Source organism: Macaca mulatta, chromosome 9, assembly GCF_049350105.2.
Source record: "Macaca mulatta isolate MMU2019108-1 chromosome 9, T2T-MMU8v2.0, whole genome shotgun sequence".
NCBI classification, from domain to species: domain Eukaryota; kingdom Metazoa; phylum Chordata; class Mammalia; order Primates; family Cercopithecidae; genus Macaca; species Macaca mulatta.
The window spans coordinates 59,432,951-59,458,907 of record NC_133414.1 but is presented as its reverse complement, the minus strand read 5'-3'; the positions used below and the strand labels follow the sequence as shown (position 1 = coordinate 59,458,907).

At 54.7% G+C, this 25,957-nt stretch overlaps 1 protein-coding gene across 1 annotated transcript; it reads right to left on the bottom strand.

Moving 5' to 3' along the window:
- Nucleotides 1–25,273, bottom strand: OGDHL (oxoglutarate dehydrogenase L; the record flags this gene model as incomplete). The annotated part of the gene is given in 22 exon segments (NM_001265802.1): nucleotides 1–720; nucleotides 1,461–1,615; nucleotides 1,795–1,958; nucleotides 3,235–3,307; nucleotides 3,396–3,521; nucleotides 3,640–3,711; nucleotides 5,107–5,285; nucleotides 6,152–6,279; nucleotides 8,674–8,824; nucleotides 9,797–9,925; nucleotides 10,455–10,557; nucleotides 11,148–11,300; nucleotides 11,602–11,781; nucleotides 12,543–12,671; nucleotides 12,804–12,983; nucleotides 15,464–15,554; nucleotides 16,583–16,729; nucleotides 17,568–17,722; nucleotides 17,874–17,989; nucleotides 18,390–18,492; nucleotides 22,493–22,663; nucleotides 25,069–25,273. Coding segments are annotated over 22 exon segments (3,033 nt in total). The 3' UTR covers nucleotides 1–596.
- Between the last annotated feature and the right edge of the window lie 684 nt (nucleotides 25,274–25,957).

The window sequence follows — 25,957 nt, the reverse complement described above, 5'->3', positions numbered from 1 at the left end:
CAAATCTCTCTGAAGCATGTTTTTATTTCTCTGTGATTTGGTTTTCTACTTTGGTACACATGAGCTGTGGCTGCATTTCACACAGAAGCTGACACATCTTGCAAGAATGCCCCATAAAACAGAGCGCAAACACATCACCCCGCAGGTTCACTGTCCCTGGCAGTCACTGCTCAACTCCCTACTTCTAAGAGCACAGAAGAGAACATCGCTTTGAATCTACAGATGAGCGAGGGTGTGGCGAGCAGCAGCCAGGGCTGCCAGGATGGGAGCAGCCACAGACACAGGTCTCAGGGTATCCGTCTTGAGACACAGGTGGAGAAGCCGCACAAGAAATTCCAGCAAGATGGGAGCAGCTGGGGGATGCGCCAGCACAGCAGCCTGCCTATAGGACTCCTCTGGCTCCCTCAGTCCTGGTAGATTCTGGCATGACACCAAGGCCAGCAGTGCTGGCTCTTTGGTCCTGTCACTGTGTGAGTCTGTTTTATCCTGGGGCCCCGTAGCCCCTCTTCTGGGCGGGAGTTCCACCCCTCCCCTTTCCATCACCTCCTTGGTCCCCAGCCGACCCACAGAGAGACCTACACAGGTCTTGCCCAGTTCTAAAATGTCTTGCCCTCAAAGGCCTGGAGATTGAAGGCAGTATCCAGAAACTTCTTCAGTGACACCAAGTGAGTGTTCCTGTTTCCTGTGGCTGGTGCAGCCGCTGGGTCCCGGCCGACATACCTGGAGGAGAGACAAGCTAAGGTGAAGACCGGGCCTAGCCACCTCCCCACCCCCACCTTCACCCCAGGACTGCAGGGGGCACACACTGGAGAACGGCTGACTTCGAAGCTACAGGCCCTGCCTTTGGGCCCTGGCACCACTTCCAATGAGCTGCGAAGCCTGGGTCAAACTCAGTCAGCCAGCCACAGAAGAGTGGGGAGAAACTGTCCCTCCATGTCACTGCACTTGCCCATGAGGACAACAAACGAGGCAACAACTCAAAGGCTTTGGGGACAAACACACTTGGCTTCTTGGAGTTTCCCAGGACCCTCTCCCGTCTTCCCAGGGACACATGATGCCAGTATTGAGCACCCACCATGTGCCAGGGCTAATACATACATCAGATCTAATCTTATCACCGCCCTTTGTAGATACAGGGACTAAGGCTCCAAGGGCCTACATAACTGGCCTGAGATCAAAGGCAGGAATTTTGAGACATGCAGCAGGTTCTCTAGTTCAGTTCTGGCTGCAGAACAAACACAAAGCCAGTCCAGATGATGCCCCATCCCTCATGGGTAAGCTGTCCCACCACAGACAGGGTGCACAGAGCTGACACAGACTATGGGGCCAACTCCTTGGTTTCCAAATGCAGCCCAGAGAAAGGCAAGGCCAGTTCCAGGTAGCATGGCCCATGGGATAGGCAGAGCCAGGATGGAGCCTCAGGGCCGAGGTGAGGGGCAATCAGCAGCCCCATCATGTACCATATGGGCCGCGTGCGCCTCAGGATGGTCATGAAGCGTGGGCTGATGTAGTCATAGTAGCCCATGTTCTTGTGCTCCTCCTGACACCAGGCCAGCTCCGCACCTGGGTACTTCTCTGCCTCCTGCTTGATCAGGTCAAAGGGGAATGGAGAGATCTGGGGAGGGAAGAACAAAGGAGCATAGCCAGAGGAGGGGTGGTGTGTCCCCAGCACCCCCCGACAGGAGGCACAGGGCCTCACCAGCCTTCACCTGGCCTGGCTGGCATACTGGCCAGAGCCGGGGCCAGCAACATGAGCTTGCCCATCAGTTGACTGTACAAGGGGCTCAGGCGCACCTGCTCCAGGCGCGTGATGGCCACCTTCTCCTCCAGGCCCTGGCTGCTCCGCTCCTTCACCAAGTCATAGTACACCTTTCCCGTGCAGAAGATGAGCCGCTGCACCTGCTCAGGGGCCTGTGCTGCAGCCCCATCTTCAGGAATCACCCGCTGGAAGCTGGTCCCTGAGTGACCAATAGGACACGGCAGACATGTCGGTATCCAGGGGGGCTGGGGCAGCTCAGGACCAGGCCTGCGTCCCCAGGCTCTCCTTAGCCACTGAGACTAACTGCAGGTTTGGACCTGTGGCTGCAGTGGACACCTCTTGAACTAAAAGATGGAGCAGGGGACAGCTGACACCCTGAGCTGTCACAGGGAGAGGGGTGGAGACACCCAAGGGTTGAGCCCTGGGAGCATCACGTTTAAGGTGACTGGAGGTGGGGGTACAATGAGAAGGGCCCTGAAGGAGATAGAGAAGGCGACACGATGGCATCATCCTTTGCCCCAACCTTGCTTCTGCCCAGTTGTGCCCACCTCCTGCAGAGCACTACAGTCCCCCATCACTAAGCAGATGTCCCAGGAGGCTGCTCCATGCTCCTCCTCTTTCAGCCTGGCAGCTGAGCCCTCACCTCCAAGCCCCATCCATTCCTCCATCCTGAGCCCATGATCTTGACCCCAGGTCACGCCCACTGCAAAACCTCTCAGGAGGCTACTGTAGTGTCCCTGCATCCCTGCATCTCAGGTGAGGACTCTAGGGCAGAAAGGCCAAATGGATCCCAGGCCCTCAAGAGAGAAGCCAGCACAGGGCAAGCAGCCCAGGTAGTCTAGTCCCGACATCAGAGCTCTAACTGCCCGCTTCAGCCACCCACCCGCACAGAGGGGACATCCAAACAGACGTGGGAGAAAATCCAACCCCTGTCCACGCTGAGGCCCTTCCCGGCCCTCCGCCTACTGCCCAGGACCATTTTCCAAGACAGCTCTGCTCCACCAGCCTCACACCTGTCCTTCCCTGGATCACAGTCACCTCTCAACTGCAACTATAGGTGTTTTATCTGATCTGACTCCCAGGTAAATAAGGTCAAAGACTCCTGGAGGGGACACCAGGACCCCAGGGCCTGTAATGTCTGTTTGGCTTGTGAATTTTAAAAATGGACAAAGGAATGAATGATACTCAATATCTTGCGAACTCAGCAGGCCTCTGGCAGGCCTCAACCAGCCCTGCTAGGGCCTAACGGGGCCCCAGTGGACTCTGCCATGAACTCAGCCCACATGACCTGAGCTGGCCCAGGTCAGCCACTGTGCCAGCCTCCCAACCCTATTGCTAGTGGGACCATGCCAGGAGCTGCTGCAGGTCAGCAGAGCCACAGACAGTGGGGAGGATGGAGGAGCCCCAGGAGCAGAAGCCACGCGATGGGCCACCGCCCCAGTGTGGGCTGCCCCACACCCAGGCCAGGCACGTACCGGATACCATTTGGTCAAAGCTGGACTTGGCCTCTGGGTGCCTCAGCAGAGATTTAGGTGTGAAGATAATCAGCTGGAAGGGAAACACACGCCCAGCTGCCAGCTGGCCCTGTCTGGCCAGGGCCCCTGCATGTAACCCCTGCCCTGGGACGGTGACTCACCGGCTTGCGGAAAGGCAGCAGGATCTGCCGGCGCAGCACGTGGAAGTAGTTGGCCGGTGTGGAGCAGTTGACCACGATCCAGTTGCAGTCATAGAGCTGACTCACCTCGAAGTCCTTGGTGAATGCCTGTGGGGACGAGATGCGTATGGCCAGGGTGGCTGTCTGCTGCACCCACACCCTGGACTCCTAGCCCTGTGGGCACAATAGGGCGCGCCCCTGTCCTGGGGACAGCAGCAACACTCACGGGGTAGGCATCCGAGTCATCATTGCTCATCTGCAGGAACCTCTCGGGCCTCGCAGACGAGTGCTCTGGGCCCTGAAAGCAAATGCCAGATGGCCCAGGCTGGCCCCCACCATGGGACAGACATCTGGCCCTGTAGGGACCCTAGGCTCAGGGGAGAGTCTGGAGGGCATCTCAGTGGAGGCGCCCTCGCCCTGGAGCCTGAACCACAGAAATGAACCAAGAATGTGGAACAAGAGCAGAATGGGCATCCTCACAGTGGGGTCTGCCCAGAGCTAGCACAGTGTGTGAACTTGCAGGGATAGAGGAAAAAACAAAAAGCCTGCACTGAGACGTGCTTTCTCTGGAATGTCCTGGAACAGTGGCTGCCACCGACTGAGCACCTGCTACAGGAGGCAAAGTTCTAGGTACCCCACACAACTTACTCGCTAATCCCCAAAAGCCCCATGATGCAGACTCTTCCTCACTGCACAGATGAAGAGGCAGGGAGAGGGTAAGAAACAACCCATGACCACACAGCCAGTTAGGGGCCGACCCAACTCAGCCTGGGCCTCGCCCACCCTCACCCACATGGACCGCTCTGCTCCATGAAAGCAGCAAGACAAGCCCAGGGGCATCTCCAAGCCGGCTCCTGCAGGACAGGGGTGACCCGCCCCACAGCCGTCACTCGCCCCCTCTTGGTGGGGATGGCCAAGGACCCAGCCACCTACATGCAGCCTGGCCCAGATCCCGCCTCCCAAGAAGCTGCCTTCACAGTGGGCAGCCCCAAGCAGGGAGCCTCACCTCCCTCCTCACTGAGCCCCAGTGTTGTGAGGATGCCAAGTACGCAGCCTGCAAAGTCTCAGAACTAAACACATCGCTCGGGCATAATGGTGGCGATGAGCCCCCTGCCTGTCTCCTTCTGCCTGGTCAGGCCGCCTGCCCACCAGATGGTATCACGGACACTCTATTCCTTCCTCCCCTCCTGCTAGCCCAGGAGCCTCCGGAGGATGCAGCCAGCCTGCATGTCTTCCCTCTGTCCCATGTGTAGATGCAGAGGCAGGTCACACAGGAGGGGACCAGAGGACAGGCAGTACTGCACAGGATAGCTTCAAACCCCAGCTACTAGCTGTGAGACCTTGGGCAACCTACTCCCCTGCCCTGTGCCTCAGTTTCCTCATCTGAAACGCAGGAACAGGGCCTACTTCATTAGGTTGCTGTATGGATTGGAAGAGTTAACATTCAGAAGCATTGAACAGTGCCTGGCGCATAGCACGCACTCATACGCGGTAGCGCCTTCTGCCAGGGGTAGCATCATCATCTCAGCAGCTGCAGCACGCACATGTACAGACCCCACCCTGCACAGACCCACGTGCTCCAGGGGCCTGGAAAGCACATACCATCCAACTCGACAAGGGGCCCAGGGTCCATCCCATCCCTCCGAGGCCCACCAGAGCCCACCAAGCCACCAGCCACCACTGCAGCCCTCACCATGCCTTCCATGCCATGGGGCAGCAGCAGCACAATGCCATTATGCCGCACCCACTTGGCCTGGCCGGTGCTGATGAACTGGTCGATGATGCACTGGGCCGTGTTGTGGAAGTCCCCAAACTGGGCCTCCCAGAGGACCAGGGCATTGGGGCTGGCCATGGCATAGCCCAGCTCAAAGCCTAAACAGAAGACAAGATAGAGCTTGCTGCACGCTGTCACCAAGTGGCAGTGGCTCCAGTCAAACTCAGCCCTTTCTCAGTATATCCTCCATGCCCCCACCCATCTTTCTCACAAGCCAGGACGAACCCAGGGATTCCCCGTGATTCAAAGGGTAGAATGTACCACCCTGGGGGCTGACAACATGCCCAGAGATGCTACCCTCAGCCCTGCTATCATGTGTGGTCAGGTTCAGCCATATTTAGGTATCCTGGGGAGGCAGCAGGGACCATCTGTCAAGAAGAACTCCTTAAAAACATGCAGAGCTGCTAAGAAGGGGCAGAAACAACCCTAGAGGCATCTCCCTGGGGGCGGGGAGCTGCCTGGCCTCTAGGGGCAGGCAGTGAGGAGGAGGTGAGCCAGCTAATGATGCAGCTGAGGGACAGTATGTACAGGGGACACAGGCAGGGAAGCCCAGAGCCCACAGAAGGGATCTCAGTGCAGGGTTCCTAGGGTGCAGGGCAGAGGAGGTGAGATGGGGCTCAGAGGAATGCGGGAGGGCTGGGCCAAGACTGGACTGCTCAGCAGCTGAAACCCGCAGCAGACTCTGTTGGGCTGTCTGTGCCCACTGGGGCAATGATACCCACAGAGCCCCCTCAAAGCAAGCAGGGCCCCCTAACTGGATCCCCAAGGGGCCCAGATGGGACCGATTTCATCTCCCACATGGCCTTAGGTGGGGGCAGCCCAATCACCATCCCCCAGGGCCATCCCCTCGGGGCCTCTGAGCATCTCTTGCCCCTCCCAGGCCCTGGCCCCAGTCCCTTCCCAGCCCATCTCTGGTCCCCAGGTGTCTGGGGCCTGCCTGGCTTGCAGGAGACTGTGGACCCACCCAGGACTCCATACTCCGAGAGGGAGCTGTTGCACACGGTGTACGGGGCCTGGTCAGGCCAGAGATGATTCATAGGCACACACGTCCTGCGGTCAACCTCCTGGTCATGGAGAACGTGGTGCCGGTGACTGCAGAGACATAGACCAGGGCAGGGACAGAGGGCAGGTGGGTTGGCACCTGTTCACCTGGAGCAGGGGAGCTGGGCAGCAGGAGGCAGGCAAGCCTCCGTCACTGTCCCAGGAAACCTGCAGGGTCCCACAGGATGGCATCCAAGAAGGCTGTGGAAAACCAGAGCCATGTGGTCCCTCTTGCAGTATGCCCCTGCCTGCCGGCAGCCCACACACACCACGCACTGAGGGGTCTGTGGGAAGGAACTGAGTTGTGGCACCTCCCTGAGTGTCAGCTTCTCACCCATAAAGAGGACCTGATGAGACACTTCCCAGGTGCCAGCTAGAGCCACCTCCTAGGAGGCCACTTCCCCTGCCCCGTCTTGCTGGCTTCTTTATCATCTCATCAGCCCTGTCCCAATTCACAAGAGACAGAAACCACTGTGCAGTAGCCGAGGTGGGCACAGTGAGGGGTGCCTGGCTGAACCCCAGACCCTGGCTAGGACTGACATGTAGCTCAGGGTGCATCAGAGGACCACCTGGGCCCTGGTTGGAGCAAGACCGGCAGAGACGAGCAACCAGGAATAAGAAAGCCAGCTGGTCAAGTCCTGGAAGCCACACCACCCTGGCTTGCTAACCAGGAGCGGACTGAGGCAGGACCTCGAACATTTTAGGGCCCCGGACCAGAGGAAATGTGGTGTGGACAACTGACAAGTGTCAAGTCCCCATCTGGATTCACAAAGACAACTGCAAACAAGCAAGATAGGGGCTGGCTTAACAGCAGAACACACACATACACCACACACATACATACACATGCCACACATACCACACACATATGTATCCCCACTCACCACACACTACACACACACCACACACACACACCACACGTACCACACACACCAAACACTACATACACACACACCACGAATACGAAATACACCACACACATACACACACCACACACATCCATGCACACACACCAAACACCACACACACTATACACACCACACACACTACACATACTACACAACACACACCACAGACTACACACCACAAACACAATCACACATACCATACACACCCACACCCACACCCACACATACACACCACACATACCCCACATATACCACACACAAATCACACACACACCAAACATGATACACACCACACACGCCACACACTACACACACACTCCACACATACCACACACTATACACACACACCCCCTCACACACACCACACATACACACACCAAACATACACACACATTACACACACCATATACACCACACACCCCATATACACCCCCCCCACACCCACAAACCACACACACCACACACATATACCACACTCAACACGCAACACACACCACACACACCACACCCACCACAAACACCACACACCACACACACACCACACAACACACCACACATCATACACACCACATACTCCCACACACACCACACACACCATACACACACACACACCACACACACACTCCACACACACCACACATACATCACACACATCATACACACATCATACACCACACACACACCACACACTACACACCACATATACCCCCCTACACACACACGCCACAAACACATGCCATACACACCCACACACACCACACACATACACACCCCACACATACAACACACACGACACACCACACAACCACACACACACCACATACACATCAAATACGCTACACAAATACCACACACACACCACATACACCCACCCGCCACTCACCACATACTACACACCATTCACACCACATACCCTCCACACACACACTACACACCACACACCACAAACCACACACCACAAACCACACACATCCCCACATACACACCACACACATACACACCCCATCCACACACACCACACACCCACACCCACCACACACCCACGCACACTCCACATACACACTCCAAACTCCACACACATCACCCACCCACACCACACACACATCAAACACACCACACACATACCCCACACCATACACACACACCAAACACACCACACACACGCACCATACAAACCCCACATACACTCCCCCAACTCACCACATACCACACACACACATACACACCAAACACACCACACACACGTACCACACACAGCTCCCCCACACTCACCACACAACCCCCCAACACACACACGATCCTGAGCACCACAGAGGGCCACAAGCTTGACCTCAGTGGACAGCCTGGGCCCAGCAGTGAGCTCTGCACACTCACCCTGGGGGTCAGCGAGGTGGCCCTCTGATAATGCCGCCAGAGGACAGGGGCTAGGGATGCTGTGAAGATCCCACCCCAACAAAGGCCCCCCTTGGGATCCCCAAGCCAGGCCCAGCTTCCGCTCCAGGTCTCCTGTGCGGATGCCGAGCCCCACCACACTCACCTGAACGTGCCCCTCTCCACATCCTGCCCGCTGAGCCGCACGTGGATGCCCTCCTTCAGCAGGGAGCCAAAGGCCATGTACTCTGCCAACGCCCAGTCCACCGTCCGGTTCTTGGTCATGTCCGCCCGGCCCCGCAGAATGCGAGAGAGGCCTGTGGGAGGAGAGTGCTGGCCTGAGGGCCACGGGACAGCCAGCCCTGGCGGGGGTACGTAGGTGCTCAGCACACACCCCGCACAAAGCAGGGCAGCTGTCTGTTGATGTGGCTGGAGGGCAGGGATGCTGCAGGAGGGCCCAGGGCCAGGCATCCCTCCTCCAGCTGAGACAAGGGGCCACCGTGAGCCCATGGGGAGGTGGAGCAGGTACCACTTGGCGAGCATTGGCCTCATTCCAGACACCATAGGCACGGAGTCATTTACTCAAATCACACAGCTGTCAAGGTACTCGGATCTGACCCCAAGTCCCCAGGCCTATGCTGTGCTCGTGTTGGCCCCACACACAGAGGCTAACACACAAACAGAGCGGGCACATGCCCCAGACGCTGTCAGCAGCTGCCCCAGGGCACTCGGTCTCGGTGCAAAATGTAAGGGAACCCCCTCAAAACTCCTCCAGGTGGGTCAGAGGGTGTGTAGCACCTCAATACAGCCACAGGGGACCCTCTGGACTTCCCAGGCAAAGGTCACAGTGGCCCCAGCCAACGGGCCCCCGGAGTGGGAGGCTGCCCTCGGTCGTTGGTCCAGGCCCCGGCAAGCCGCCGTCCTTTCAGCTGCAGAATCCTGCCCAAGTTCCAGGCTGCGTTCCAGCCCCTGCACGGCAGCCCTTTCTTTCCTGCTCTCCTGTCCGACCCAGGGACGCCCCAGCAAAGTCAGTTTGAAAACCCAACCTAAGACTAGTCACTGGTACCCAGCTGGGAGTGTGGCATCTGGAGCTGCCCAGCTCACCATGCTCACCCTGAGAAGAGCTACTGTCACAGGCACAGAGGAGGTGCCGAGAGCTACGTGGACCCACTGCAGACTGAGCAGGAATGCGACACACCATCTCTCTTGCATCCCAACCAACCTCCCTTCGAGGCACAATGTTGGGGTGGGGACAGCAGCCTGGGCTGCATCCGGCCCAGCAACCTCACCGGTGTGGATCTTAAAGTCCTCCAGGGGCACAGAGCTGGCCACGCTGCCGATGTGGGTGAGCACGTCCTCAGGGATCCCCGTGGCTGGGCATGTCATGCTCTTGGGCTCCCCATCTACGTTGAAGAAGCCTGACAGGGAGAGAGGCTCCGTCCACACTGGGTCAGTGGTGGCCTCTGATCCCCCTGGCCAGCCTGCCTCCCCAGGACTGAGGGGCCCATGGCTTCCTAAACTCCACTGTCACTCGGACTCACCCTGAGCCCACCCTTGGGACCTGCGACAGCTGGACAGCCACAGCTGCAACTCCCCCACAGGCCCAACACCCACCTCTGGGCCCCAGGGTCACAGCTGTTCTAACCCTGCCCCCAGGGAGGCCCTCTGAGCACCCCGGACCCATGTATCCAGCGCCCAGGGCTTCCTCTCCCTCCTCCCACCTGGCTGTGCCCTCCCTTTTCAGTGAGCACCTGGCCATCCATGCTCAGAGAGCAATGTTAAACTTGACTTGCAGGAATCGGCCCCACACAGCTTTAGGACCTCAGGGATAGAGCCTGCAGCCTCTAGACTAGGCAATGACAGCTGTCACCTAGGGCCATTCCAGTCCTGATCCCAGTGCAAGACCTCAAGGCCCAGGGTAGTCTGAGCCACACACTGCTCGCTCACCGGGCCAGGGGGAGTCCAACCAGTGCTTTATATGCAGGATCTTTTTATCCTTGGACCTGCCATAAGCCTCCTCACAGATCCGGTCGTATTTCGCAATTTCTTCCTGGAATCAGGGGGAAGGTGTGGACAGAGCAGCAAAGCCCTGGGCAGCCAGAGGCCCAGTCCACTTGGACTCATAAGTCCTGGTCCCCGTTACCAAGTTCTTCTAGAACTCTCTGTCTCTGGTCAGTAGGGACCTCATGGCTAGAAGCCAAAGTCTCAGAGTTCAGGGGATCCTGCACAGGTACCCCGAGGCTGGGCAGGCCTGCAGTGTGCTCAGCAAGGGGATCGGAGAAGACTCCGGAAACTTGTAGTCCTTGCTCTCAGAGCTCCATGAAGGTGGAAGGACCAACACTCCATAGATAATTATGGGGACAACCCCAGCTCAGGGCCGCCTCCTACAGGAAGCCTTCCTGCACGCCTGCTCAAGGCTGGGCTTCCCCCACATTGCAGTACCCACTGTGTCCCACCTGGCTGTAACTGCATCCTTAGTTCTTGGTCCCCTTTGGTAACTGGGGCCTCTTGGGGACAAGGACCACAGTGGCTACTTCTTTAAATCCTTAGGGCTCAGCACTGGGCTAGTAACATCTACAACCCCTCCCCAGGTCCCCACCCAAAGTTTGTCCTAGGTGCCCATGCAGCCTGCCTGCCCACCTCAAACTCCTGCAGGGTGACCGTGCCCTCGGCAATCAGCTTGTCTGCGTACTTCTTCAGCACAGGCACCTGTCTGTGGATCTGCTTGTACATGAGCGGCTGGGTAAACATGGGCTCGTCCATTTCATTGTGGCCGCGCCGGCGGTAACAGACCTGCAGTAGCAGCCAGAGGGGCTCATGCCCTCCCCTACGCTGTGTGCTCAATGTAGCTGCTGCAAAATTGGGGAATATCCACGTAGGGCACACCCACTGGGAGCCCTCTGAGCTCCACTATCACCTATCACCGAATGAGTGTCCCATCTCAGGCCTTTGCAGAGATTGCTCTTGGTGGCACAAATCTCTCATCCAAGAAGCACTCCCAGCCCTGAGTGCTGAAGATGCTGAAGACCAGGCTGGCTCAGCACAGCAGGGATGTGTCACCCACCCATGCCCTGGCCTCAGTCCCCAGACCCACCAGGTCCACGACAACATCTTTGTTGAAAGTGTTTCTCCATTCGGCTGCCACACTGCACACATATATCACAGCCTCTGGGTCATCGGCGTTCACGTGGAAGATGGGCGCATTGACCACCCGGGCCACGTCGGTGGGGTATGGTGAGGAACGGGCCATTCGGGGGTCTGTGGTGAATCCAATCTGCAGAGGCAGGAGAAACCTGCTGCGCCTCTCTACTTAGAGTGAGATAGAAGGTGCCAGCCTCGGGAACTGAGCAGGGGGACGCTCAAGGTCCACTGAGGTGCCCGGGGGGATGTGGGACACGACAGGGTGATGGTGAGCAGCCCCACAATTGGACACGGCAACAGCTCCCACGGGGACGGCAGCAACACCAGCCGAGTGGAGCCCGCTCTTTTTTGCAAGTCACTTTGACACACTGGTGGTGAGGAACACAGGCCTGAAAAATCCCAGTCCCAAAAATTGCTAACTGCAACCTGGGGCAAGGTGCTTACATTCCCACAGCCTGTTTCCTCATCTATAAAAAGGGCTCACTTAAATTCCTACCTCATAGGATGTTCACAGAAGATGACGTGACTTAATGCAAATAAGGCAATGAACACAGGGCTTTCTAAACTCGTTGTTAGAAGCTCAGCTGCCTTAGAGAAAGGGCACCAAGGTCCCTGTGTCTAAGATTACCAATGCAGGGCTGCACACAGCCAGCCTCCATGAGGTACTCGCTACACAGGTGCTCCTTTGGTCTTTCCAGCCCTGCTTATCCCTCCCTATTGTGTCCCCCAATTTCACAGACCAGGATGCCAAGCCTGGGCAGATCAGGGTCCTGCCTAGTAAGCAGCACAGCAGTGGGCTCAGAGCCAGAAGCATCTCACTTTCCCCCCAAGCTACTTCCTGGATTTCCAGGAATGCTGACGCTGTGAGACCCAGCGTGGAGCGTACATGCTCACCTGGTTGTTGACGACGACGTGCACGGTACCGTTGGTTGTGTAGGAGGGCAGGTCGCTCAGGTGGAAGGTCTCATATACCACGCCCTGGCCAGCAAAGGCGGCGTCCCCATGAACCAGGATGGACATGACCTGCAGGGCAGGTGTGAGCCAGGAGGGGCTGCGTAGCCCAGCCCCGCACCTGTACTGTGGAGACCCAGGGCCTAGCCCTCTGGGCCCACCCCACAGGGCGCAGGTCCTCGGGGCTCTCCCAGGTGAGCTTGCCTTCTTGCCCTGGGCGTCTCCACGGTAGAACTGCTCTGCCTTTGTCTTCCCCTGCACCACAGGGTCCACTGCCTCCAGGTGGGAGGGGTTGGCGACCAGCGACAGAGTGATGTTCCGGTTGGTGACACGGTTGATCCTCTCGTGGTACATGCCCAGGTGGTACTTGACGTCCCCGGAGCCCTGAAGGTGGAAGTGGGAACATGATGGATCCTCCCCTCCCACACCAGACAGGTAGACACACAGGCAAGCACTGCAGCCCATAGTCAGGCTGGCACATCCTGGATCCCACTGCCTCGGAGGGCCAAGCTGTCCCTGACCCGGCTCTCCTCATCACACTGCCCCTCCTCACTGGCCTGAGGGAGGAAGACAGGGACCCTGGGCCTTGGCTCAGAGCCTCTCTGCACACTGACCATGAAGCAGGAGAGCATGGGAGTGGGGAAGGCCATCCAGCGGCAGGGAAGACAGGGAGAGAAGGGCAGGGCCTAGGCATCAGTGCGGAGACCCTCGGCCAGGCCGCCAGCAAACACTGAAGCTGAATCCCCTGACTCCTCACACCAAGGGCAGCAATGAGGGACACACAACATTTTACGATCCTGAAGCAAGGAATATTTATAGCATTCTATACAATATCCTAAGACCGAAAACACACAAGACACATAAATTCTAACAACTTTGTCATGGGGGAGCAAACCCCCGCCCAGCGATAGGGGAAACATATCAAGCTGAGAAAAATATTCATAAACAAATGCAGAAAAAGGGCAAATTCCCTCAATGTACAAAATGCTTTTACAAATCAGGAAGATAAAGCCCAAAAACTCCACAGGAAAATGAGCAAAAGCCACAAGTAGGAATTTACAGAAAAATACAAATGGCTCAAAAGCATGTGAAAAGATAAGCAACTGAATTCATAACAAAGAAATGCATTACAACAAAATCCTCTTTTGCACCTATCATATTGGCAAAGATGAAAGGATTCGAGAGCATGTGGGAGGAAGTGAGGTGGGGGCTCTGGCACCGTCACACACTGTGGATGGGCTTGCTGACATCTGCCAGCTCCTGGGAGGGTCATTTAGTCCCACCCCCTTAGCTCCAGTCACTGCACTGCTCCGACACCATCTAACAGATAAACTCGCTCACACATGTGCAAGGACCCTCATTAGAACAGCCCAAGGTCCAGCACAAGGGATGCTCTAGTTGTAAGAAGCCTGTGTGCAGGCAGGAAACAATGACAACTTGTTAAGTGAAAACAGCAAGGTGCCACCTGGCGTCATGGCTATGCCCATGGCCTCTTACAAATAAAGCTGTGCTGGACAAAGAGGTTTGTCAGTATCAGCATGAAATGTTTCTAGAAGTACACACCTAAACACAACAGAAGCACACAAACAAAATTGGCCACAAGAATGGAGTCTCACTAAGGAACATCTTCTCATTGTATAACCTTTCTGTTTTGTTGTTTTTACAATAATCAAATTTCTTTTTCAGTTGAAAAAAAATAGTAATTTCATTTAAACATCCTCTGGCCAAGTTTTCCAGTATACACACATCTTTGACTCATCGCTTTTATCCGTTTTACAGAAGAGCAAACTGAGGCTTAGAAGGCTGAAAGTGCTAGAACAAAAGGAACAGGATGTCAGAAAGACCTAGGCTAGGAGCCAGTAGGTATGGGTCCACACATGCGCGCGCGCGCGCGCGCACACACACACACACACACACACACACACACACACACACACGGCAGCAGGTTGGAGACAGCAGGAAAGACAGTCCTGACAGCAAAGGGATACAGAGGAGGGAGTGCCAGGCTCACTGTCCAGAGGACCCACAGAGCTACTGAAAGGGAAGATGGGCAGGACTTTGAAAGAGGCTAGGCACTTGGCCGGGAGTGGTGGCTCCATGCCTGTAATCCCAGCACTTTGGGAGGCCGAGGCTGAGGTCAGGAGTTCAAGACCAGCCTGACCAACATGACGAAACCCCATCTCTACTAAAAATACAAAAATTAGCCAGGCGTGCTGGCGCATGCCTATAATCCCAGCTACTTGGAAAGCTGAGGCAGGAGAATCGCTTGAACCCGGGAGGCAGAGGTTGCATTGAGCTGAGATCGCACCATTGCACTCCAGTCTGGGCAACAAGAGCAAAATTCTGTCTCAAAAAGAAAAGGAAAGAAAGAGGCTAGGCAGTCTGGGCTGAAGGCCTGGCCAAGGCCTCCCAGGGAGGGGGTGGGCACAGGAACAATATTTCCTCAGCAGGTTGATGGGTAAAGAAAACCATCCTCACTGCCCAAGGCTCTGTTGGGCAAACAAACGAGCAAGGGAGTCATTCCTGGCTGATGGACAGGACTTTGGACATGGAGGCACAGCCACATGAGCAGAGCTGAGCCAACTTCCAGCAAGACTTTGCATCTCTGGGCTTCAGATTCCCTAGCTCAAAACAGGGAGGTTGACCCAGATCATCCAAGGGCCCTCCCAGCTACCACAGACTGCAGCCCTTGCTCCCAAAAGCCTTAGGGGCCTCAGGCAAACACCCAGCCTCTTGCTGGCTTCTCCACATGCATCTATCTCAAGGTTTATCTCAGCCCAGAAGCCCCAAGTCCAGCCCCTCCCCAGTTCACCTCCCAAATACCCAGCTCTCCAAGGGTGCCGGGACCTGAGCGTGGCACCCACCTCGTCTGCCGCCTCCAGCTTGGGGTCAAACTGGCAGAAGATCTGCTCCAGGTCCTTGCGGATCACGTTGGCCAGCACGTTCAGCCTGCCCCTGGAGCCAGAGGGGCCGGGCTCTCACCTGGCAAAGCCCGTAGGCCTCAGGGTTCCCTCCCCCACTGTGGAGGCCTGGCCTGGCCTGGCCTAATACAGCCCCTTCATGCCCAGAGCCCTCCTCAGGCCACCCGATCACCAGGCACCATCCTCTCCTGCTGCTGTAATGGCCCGAGGCCTGAAGTCCTGTGTTTCCTTGCTGCCTCAGGTCACTAGGCCAGCTCTGCCTAACCCTCTGACCAGACACTGGGCATTCCCAGGCCCCCCATGACAGACAAACCCCAAGTTCCTGGCAGGCCAGCCACAGATGGGGACCCCTGCACCACACATTTGGATGCCCTCATGCTGATGCAGCCCTGGGCTAGCTTAAGCACAAGCAGCTCCCTGGTCACAGGAAAGGCCCAGGGCCCTTCCCACAGGCCACTCTGCACATGTGCACACGCCCACTCAGCAGGGCCCCAGCCACAGAGGTCTCCGTCCCCCAGGCTGCACTCCCCCTCCTGCTTCCTCACAGGCTCCAGCTCAGAGGTAACGCCCCACTGCTGAGCAAGCCTCCCAGATCTTCACCAAGGTCAAGGGAAACATGCAGTCAGCTTGCAGCCAGGTCAGAGACCCTCGGCTCATCTCCACAGACCTGCCTGTGGGAGACACAACCTGGGAACAACTGCCCAGGCCCTGCCCTCCCTTCCCTGGAAGAAACCCCTCCACCTCTCCTTATTCACAGGAACCTCAAGAAGCACTTTGCACCCCTTTCTGAAATCTCACCCTTGCTAGGGACAGCAGCAACATGGCCAGGGAGAGAGGGTGCCTGATAACCTGGTTAGTACCCGGCCCCAGGTGACTCTGGCCGAGTGCCTGGCAATTTCTGTGATGAGAAGGCCAGGCCCAGGGACTTAGAACTGTCCAAAAACCCACCTCTACCCCCAGGTCCCACCAACACCTCTGCTCTTATTTCCATCTCATCCCTCCCACCTCTGTCCCCTGGGCTGGAAGAGAATGGGCAAGATGCCAGCGGGGAGGGGCACCCACCTGTGTGGCATCCCCAAGATGACATTCTCGATCCCCATCTCGCTGGATTTGTCGATGATGGTCTTGAGGGCAGGAATCATCACTTCGCAGCCCTCCAGGCCAAACCGCTTCTCTGAGGACCACTTCCGGGCCAGGAAGTCTTCAAACCTGCTTGGGGAGAGGATGGGGAGAGGAGAGGAGAGGGAAAGGGATGGAGAGGGATGGGACTGAGGCTCACAGGGACTGTTCACGAGTGCTCAGAGCTGAATGCCCAGGACAGAGGAAGTCACAAAGCCTCCTTCTGTCAAATGGTCCAGGGCACACCATGGATACACCTGTCCCACCCAGCAAGGAACACAGGGTTAGGGGAGGCTGGCAATCTTCCCAGCTGAAGGCCTCTGCCTACACCCTTTCCCAGCTGCCACCCTCTCTCTTCCTCATAGCCAAGCTTCTCCCACAGGCCACCACCCACCCACTCCTAGCCCACTACCCTCCTGCCACACTCCAAGGGCTCTCTTCGCCAAGTCCCAAAGATCTCCACCCAGCTGAATCCAAACTCCAGGCCACACCTCGCTGCTCAGGAATCCACTTTGCATCCAGCCGCTGAGTCAGGTGTTCCCCTAGCCCTGCAGCCCTGCGGGACCCAGCTTCAGAAAAGTCCAGTGGGCAGACAGGTGATGCGGCCACACTCACTCCACACCAGGGATAACTTTCTGCCCAAACGTTCCCACAGCCACTTCCCGCCACTTCTGGCCTTGCTCAGTATCCTGCTGTCTTGTTCTCCCAGAGCCTCATCCCTGCCCACCTGACCTGCTCTGCCTTGGGCCAGCTCTTGGCCAAACTGCCTAAACACCTGGTCCCAACTCTCCTCCCTGCAGCCAGCGGTGAGGCCGATCCAGTCCTGCCTTCCTGTGGTACCCTCCTGCTCTCTTAGGCAGGCCGTGCGACGTCTCATAAAGCCCTGGAGCAGGACCTCCAGCCACTTGGCCCTCCGGGTGGTGCCAACCTCATGGAGCGCACCAGCCGGGCCAGTAGTGTCCGCTTCTCCTCGCTGGAGAACTGCATCACACCAGGGGTCTCAAACTTCTGCCGGATCCACTGGCACTGCTCCACATCGTTGATGAACATGAACTCCAGGCCAATGTGCTGGCAGTAAGTGTTCTGGGGAGACACATTGGGACGCCATGAGGAGCGGGGAGGAGGGATGGCTAACATCCCTGCTGTCTGGAACAAAAAAGGCAGTGCCTTCCCGTCCTCTGGCGAGCTCCGAAGAGCTGCTTCGGCCGCGCCCCACACACCCGCCTGTGCTCACCTCCAGGCGTCGAATGATCTCCCGAAGAGAGAGGGTGTTTTCAGAGCCCCCGATGAAGGTGGTCGTTGGCAGCTGGAACTCCTTATCAAGGTCAGCCTCCTGCAGGTCATAGAAGGCTGGAGAAGGAGGCGTGGCCGAGCCCCAGGCAGCAGAGTGGAGGGAGGGAGGTCAGGCCCAGGTGGAGTCCTGTAGTCTCACCAGACCTCCCAGTCTCCCCAGTGCCCTCCCTCTGGGTCCAGCCTGGGGAGCAGAAGTGAGAGTGAGCCCAGGGTGGCAGGGAGGACAAGCCTCTCAGGCTTGAACATATGGGGCACAAGCTAAGGAAGGTGGCAGGCAGGCGTCCTTCTCAGGAAAAACAGGCAGTACGCAGGCAAGGTGGAAAGGAGGCCCTGTGGGCTGCTCCCTGGGCCCCATGAATTCCCAAGGATCAGGATGTCCCCTGGGCCCGTGGGCCCCTTACCGGGCCACCCACACGGCACTGCCATAGCTGTCCTGAGGAAGTGTCCCCAGTCTTACCCAGTTTATCAATGGTTGTGATCAAGTCTGAGGGCACAAAGGAGTCCAGGTCTGCATCTAGAATGCCCAGGGGGTCCAGCTGGGCCACATGGTGACCACGGATCTGGGAGGAGGGAAAAGAGCAGGGTGGGGCTGGGACCCAGCTGGACAGACCTCCTCCAGGGTGAGGCTCTGGGCCCCAGCCCCGCTCTTCCCATTTCCAAATGTTAAGCTTCCCCATGTCTCTGCCCCACAGCCACTTCACTGCTGCCTAGAAGACCCAGCCACAGCCAGTAAGCTGGCAGGAGCTCAACCCGGTTTAGAAGTACAACATGTACCTGGCAAAAACAGGAAAAAGACCTATGCATGAAGGTGTTCACTGCAGTGCTATTAGTAATAGTGAAATTCTAGAAACTTCCCCACTGCCCATCAGCAGGAGACTGGCACATGGATATGAGCGATCCACACAGTGGAGCACTCCATGATTTTCCATTAAAAGGAAGAAGGAAAATCCCCATCTGATACTACAAGGTAGTCTCCAAAAAATATTGTTAAGCAAAAAAGCAAATTCTAGAAAAGTGTGTATGGTGAACTACCCATTATCTAAGAAAGAGAAGACACAAATAAATATATGCATTAGAAGGGCAAATCATAAAAAAAACATAACATAAAACAAATTATCATCTAGGGGAGGTGACAAAATAGGATAGAGAGGCAGGGCTAGAAGCCAGAGTTTTAAGCAAGAACTTATCTTGCTTTGAAGATTTGACTTTCAAACCTTGTAAATATTTTAATTATTATACAACAAAATTAAGTCTTAAAAATTGAAAGTGAAACGAATCAAGTGAATAAATATGTCCACTTAGTGGCATAAATACACAGAAACTATCCCAACTGACTAATGGAATATTCCCTAAAGACAAACAAAAAAATTCATAAAGTCTTTTTTATTACCAGTCAGTCGTAATAGTGTTAGAATTGTTATGCTGGCCAGGCGCAGTAGCTCACGCCTGCAATCCTAGCACTTTGGGAGGCTGAGGTGGGTGGATCACCTGAGGTCAGGAGCTCGAGACCAGCCTGGCCAACATGGTGAAACTCCATCTCTACTAAAAATACAAAGTTAGGTGGGTGTGGCGGCGCATGCCTGTAATCCCAGCTACTTGGGAGGATGAGGCAGGAGAATCGCTTGAGCCTGGTAGGTGGAGGCTGCAGTGAGCTGAGGTCGTGCCATTGCACTCTATCCTGGGCTACAAGGCGGAAACTCCATCTCAAAAAAAATAATAAAAGAATTGTTAGAAATTCTAAGATTGTTGCATGTGGGCTGTGGGAAATCAAACAAGCCATTGTACTGGCATCTTTTTGTCATCTCTAAAAGGCAATGGTGCCGTAAGATTGACAGGGTCAAGGACAAACCCCAAATCCCACATGTACAGCACGCTAGAAGCATCAGTATAAACCCTTTCCTGGCTCTGATTCCTGAAATGGCCCAGAAGTAATGATCAAACCAATAGCAGGAAACAGCCAGAGACCTGGACAGTTCTGGAATAGGCAGAAATGTACAAGCTCAGCTTGGAGCATCTTGTTACACTGACATCAAAGCAGTGTTCAAACACCATGAGTGCTGGGAATATGAAGAGGTTTTGAGCAACTGTAAGGACAGTACATCTACAGCAGATTGAAATTCAACAAATATGCTTACACTCATGTATTCACATGAATCCAAAAAAGGAAGATAAACTTCCATTAGTCACTTCTGGAGTGTGCTAGGTAATCACCTCATAATTTTGAAAATCAGTGAATAAAAGGAAAAAATCAAGCAGTGATCCGTCTTTCCTACACAATCTGCACCTCAGGATAAACAGAGTTAACAAAGGGAAGTTTCTCCTGATAGCAGGACTTCAGTTTATAAAGAAGGGAAAACAGAATTCGCATATCACCATTTTTGCAACCCCTAGTGAGTTAATGGTTCTAGGAAATCACTATCCACAGCTGCTAACTGCCATCACCATCACCACTAGGAAGTTGATTTTCAAAAAAAAAAAAAAAAATCAAATGTCTATGGGATCGAGCCTCTAGATCTAATTGTCAAAGTACAGAAATTACACGGGACAATGGGATGGATGAAATGACATCATGAGGAAGCCATCAGCAAAATCCAGACTCGGGAAAACCCTACAGGACAAACCACCTGGTTTTTCCACATCATAAAAAGAGAGGAACCTGCAAAGTACAAGAGACGTACGAGCCACATCAGCCTACTGCAACCTGTGGATTTAGCTGGATCCTGCTTCAAACAAGCAGTAAAAAGAAAGCACAGGCTGGGCGCAATGGCTCACGCCTATAATTTCAGCACTTTGGGAGGCCGAGGCGGGCAGATCACTTGAGGTCACGAATTCAAGACTAGCCTGGCCAACATAGTGAAACCCCATCTCCACTAAAAACACAAAAATTAGCCAGGCGTGGTGGCAAGCACCTGTAACCCTAGCTACTCAGGAGGCTGAGGCAGGAGAATCACTTGAATGCATGGGGCAGAGATTGCAGTGAGTCAGGATAGCACCACTGCACCCCAGCCTGGGTGACAGAGTAAAACTCCGTCTAAAAAAAAAAAAAGAAAGAAAAAAAGAAAGCACAGGACAAAAAGCAAACACAAATATCAAATGCATATTTCATATTAAGCATTATTATGTTTAGATGTGATAATGGTATTACGGCACATTTTTTAAGGAGTCCTTTTCTCTAGACATACATACTGAAATGTTCAATGAATGAAATGCTGTATCTGGGATCTGCCTCAAAATAATCCAGCAGTGAGCGGGGGCTAAGGGAGAAACGGATGAAACGAGGCTGATCATGATTGATGGGTGGTGAGTTCACCACACTATCCTTCTGCCTTTTATATGTTTAAAAATGCCTGTAACAATACAGTGGTTTTTTCAGTACAGTGTGCAGGTGATTCTAACCAGAGCTGTGCCTGCTACTGGCCTGTAAGGGGCTGCAGCCCTTCTGGTGGGAGCTCATCCACACCAGGCACAAGAGAGTAACACACCTGAATCCAGAGGCCACCCTGCCAGGAAAACTAATGCCTCGTCTTGGTTAATCAAAGAACAAAGAGCTACTGAAGGGCTGAGACCTGTGCTTAGAAGATAAGGCTCTCGGGCAGCACCCTGAACATTTCCCTGTATTTAATATACAGTTTTACGTCCTTGCTCTTCATATTTGAAGTCAAGGGTTAGATCACTGCTTCTTTCAGCCAGCCAGGAAAGACACAATACAACTAGCTGCGGTTTGCTCCCAGGTGGCCCACAGTTGATGGGTCCTCAGGCCAGCAAGGGAGCCCAACCCTGCACACCTTCCCTCTTCCATCCCCAGGTGGGTGGTGTATGAGGAACTCCATTCCATCCCACACACTGGGCACCTCATTCAGAAGCAAAGCATCATTTCCATTTGCTAATGCCCCCCTGTACCCTAGCCTTGCAGTGGCTTGCTTCTGCCTCACATTTCCCTGACGGAATACCTCCTGCCAGCAGTTCCCAGAGATATTCCAAATGATTATGCTTGTTATGGCCTGAACACCATAGCAGTCCTCCAATTAGTCCTGTCCGATGAAGACCAAAAACACAGACCATCACTGGGACTCTGACAGAGCAGAGGCCCAGCCTGAGAGAGCCTAAGCCTCCAGGAGGAGCAACTGGTGGGGGAGAATTGTTTACTGAACCATTCATTCCATAAACATGAATTAGGCACCTGCTCTATCAGTCTCTGTGCTCTTGGGATGCCCATTCTAGAGGAGAAAACAGAATTAACAAGGGTTAATCTACTCACCCCTCATTCAACAGGAACTGATCCCTTACTAAGTGCTCCTCCACGTACTTGGGGCATGGTGTGTGCAAGGGACAGACCACAAACACACGTCAGTATGCACAAAAAAAATTCAAGCAGGTGGTAAGTGCTCTGAATGGTGATGTGGCAAAGACTGGCTAGAGAAGTGGGTGCTGCTCAGTAGAGGACAAGGAGAAGGGCTCTCTGGGGAGACGATGTTGGAGCTGAGATCCCTTCCCCTCAGTGCCTGGCCACACCCCAGGAGCCAGTGCAGCCTCCCAGGCTGTGCCTCAGTTGCCCCTCACCTGGTAGGCCCGGATCAGGGACTGCACAGCCAGGTGGTCCTCCACTAACTTGCTGGTCTTGGTCCGGCTTGAGACTGCAGACCTGCTGTCACGGACAACAGAAGGGGGCCGTGGCTGAGCAGAGCCAGAAGAGGCTTCCTCACTGGCTTTCCGGAAGAAGTTGTCCCAGGACTAGGCAGGGCAGAAGCAAGAACGCAGCCAGGTCAGGGCCTGGGAAGAGCCAGGGGTGGACCAGGCTGGGGCCCCAGGGAGTGTAAGGTCTTCCTTGAGGACCACAGCTCTCAGGGTCTTCCCAGGGTGCCTACATGTACATACAAGGATGCTCCCTGCAGAACTGTTTATAAAAATGACAATGGGAAAACAACCTACATGGCTATCCATAGAAAACTGGCTAAACAATGATTTTACATTTAGAATGTGGAAGACTACATAGTCTTTTTAAAAAGGTACATTCGGTATTGTGGATATGGAACATTGCCAAGATATGTTTTAAAGTGAACGAAGCAGAAGAGGACGTATGGCTGCTACTCTCTGTGTAGAAGCAAAAAGCAGATGTGAACACATACAGGCATTTGCATGTGTTTTCCCGAAGAACAATATAAAAGCGCTGTCTTCCATGCACTCCCATACGGCACTGGTGGGAGGCTCAGTTGGTACAATCCCCATGGAAAGCAACTTGGCAATACCCATTAAAATTACACACACAGGCCGGACGCGGTGGCTCACGCCTATAATCTCAGCACTCTGGGAGGCCGAGACGGACGGATCACGAGGTCAGGAGATCGAGACCATCCTGGTTAACACGGTGAAATCCTATCTCTACTAAAAATACAAAAAATTAGCCAGGCACGGTGGCGGGTGCCTATAGTCCCAGCTACTCGGGAGGCTGAGGCAGGAGAATGGCGTGAACCCGGGAGGCGGAGCTTGCAGTAAGCTGAGATCCGGCCATTGCACTCCAGCCTGGGCGACAGAGCGAGATTCCATCTCAAAAAAAAAAAAAAAGAGGGCCGGGCGCGGTGGCTCAAGCCTGTAATCCCAGCACTTTGGGAGGCCGAGACGGGCGGATCACGAGGTCAGGAGATCGAGACCATCCTGGTTAATACGGTGAAACCCCGTCTCTACTAAAAAGTACAAAAAACTAGCTGGGCGAGGTGGCGGGCGCCTGTAGTTCCAGCTACTTGGGAGGCTGAGGCAGGAGAATGGCATGAACCCGGGAGGCGGAGCTTGCAGTGAGCTGAGATCTGGCCACTGCACTCCAGCCTGGGCGACAGAGCGAGACTCTGTCTCAAAAAAAATTTAAAAAAAAAAAAAAAAAAAAGAAAAACAAAAAATTACACACACAGCAACTCCTGGACCTAACTATTCCACTTTGGGGAATTTATCCTACAGATGGCTGTGCAGGTGCAAGATGATGAAGGTGTAAGATGACGCGCTGCAGCACTGTTTGCCACAGCCAGAGACTAGAAATGAACCAGATGTCTGTCAGCAGGAATAGGGGTGGAACATACATGCAATGGAATATTACACAGCTGGACAGAGTAAACAATGAGGCTCTTTATGTACTGATGTGGAAAGATCTTGGAGATACATCACCAAGTGAAACAGCAGGGAGCAAAATAGTATGTGTTACAGGTTACTTTTGCATAAAGGGAAACAAATCCAGAGTTAACATTTGCAGTAAGTTTACCTAATGCAAGTCTTTGAAAGGATATAGAGGACACTAAGTTAAAGGACAGCAGGAACTGAGCAGACGAGGCTAGATTAGGAGGGAGCTTTCTGACTGTGTAACTTCTTTTTTTTTTTTTTTTTTTTTTTTTTTTGAGACGGAGTCTCGCTGTGTCGCCCAGGCTGGAGTGCAGTGGCCGGATCTCAGCTCACTGCAAGCTCTGCCTCCCGGGTTTTTATGCCATTCTCCTGCCTCAGCCTCCCGAGTAGCCAGGACTACAGGCACCCGCCACCTCGCCCGGCTAGTTTTTTGTATTTTTTAGTAGAGACGGGGTTTCACCGTGTTAGCCAGGATGGTCTCGAACTCCTGACCTCGTGATCCGCCCGTCTCGGCCTCCCAAAGTGCTGGGATTACAGGCTTGAGCCACCGCGCCCGGCCGACTGTGTAACTTCTTATACCTTCTGGCTTTGGATCATATGACTGCACTGCTTTCCACTACAGGTGAAGGTGTCAGAGAGCAACTTCACTTTTCATCCTCCCATCTGATTTAATTTTTTTCTTTACCATCAGCAAGCGTTTATTCTATCAGATCAATACATACACAAACATGTATGTCCCTAATTACATACAAGGGGGCATATGGAGACAGCAGAGCATGACAAAGGGGCACGGCAGGGCTCAGGTGTGGCAGAGCAGGGCATGGCCAGGGCCTCTCCATCAAAACTACCGCCCACTGCCTGATCCAGCAACTGGAAAGCAACAGGCTTTGATGACTGAGGACCTAACAGGCAAAGAAACCTGCCCAGGATCACACAGCAAGCAAGCTGCTTCTCCCCACTGCCCTGCCACAGCCTGGCCCCTGGGGACTTCCCTCCCTTGCAGTGGCCCAGGGCAGGGTGGGGGTGCTGACCTTGTGGACACTCCGGGGGTTTTCCAACCAGGCGAAGTACATCTCCTCCATGTAACTGGAGCTGCCTCCATCTTTGCTGCTTGGGAGGGTGGCCGGTGGCCCGGAGGACCTGCTGCGCCAGCCAAACACTGGGACTTCATGTGCGGCCAGAAGCCTCACAGCCTGTGCCCCAACACGGGATGGCAACAGCCTCAGCTGATTCATTCTGGACACAGGCAATGAAGGAGAGGCATAAACGACAGGACTAAGACAGGAAGAGGCTCTACCAAGCCACTGTCCGCTCATCAGCACTTGTCAATCCCACTGGGCAGATGGTGCCAGGCTAGGCAGTGATGAGACTGGGAATGTGACACTCTCCCAGCTCCCTGGGCTTACTGTCTGGTGGGAGCTCCCAGCTCAGTAAACTCCAATAGACATCGAACAGCCCTGAGCCCCAGCACTGCTGTGCCCCACACATCCCAGACCACACTCCTTCCCTGATAGCCCCCAAAGCCTGGGCAGAGACATGAACCCAGGCCCTGCCTCAGGGAGCACTCAACCTAGGTCCTGGAGCCCACTCAGAGAGCCACAGGGCAGGTGCAGGGAGTACCACCAAGAAGGAGTGGGTCACAGGCCCACCACCCTAGAACCAGGACAGGGAGTCCTCCAGGGGCCAGGTGTGTCGTGCATGGTCAGGGAAAAGCAGGGACAAAAACATCCAGTGAGCACAGGTGTCAGGGGATGATAGAGACACAGCATCTCAAGAGGTCTGTGGCTCTAGTCATTGCAACCAAAAGTGACCAGTGACTACCTGTGACTGCGATCCTGGCCCAGAGTGCCCTCTCTCCTAGGCCCAGCCAGAAGGATGGTGACACTAGGCCCAACAATGACCCCACTTCACTGCAGGAAG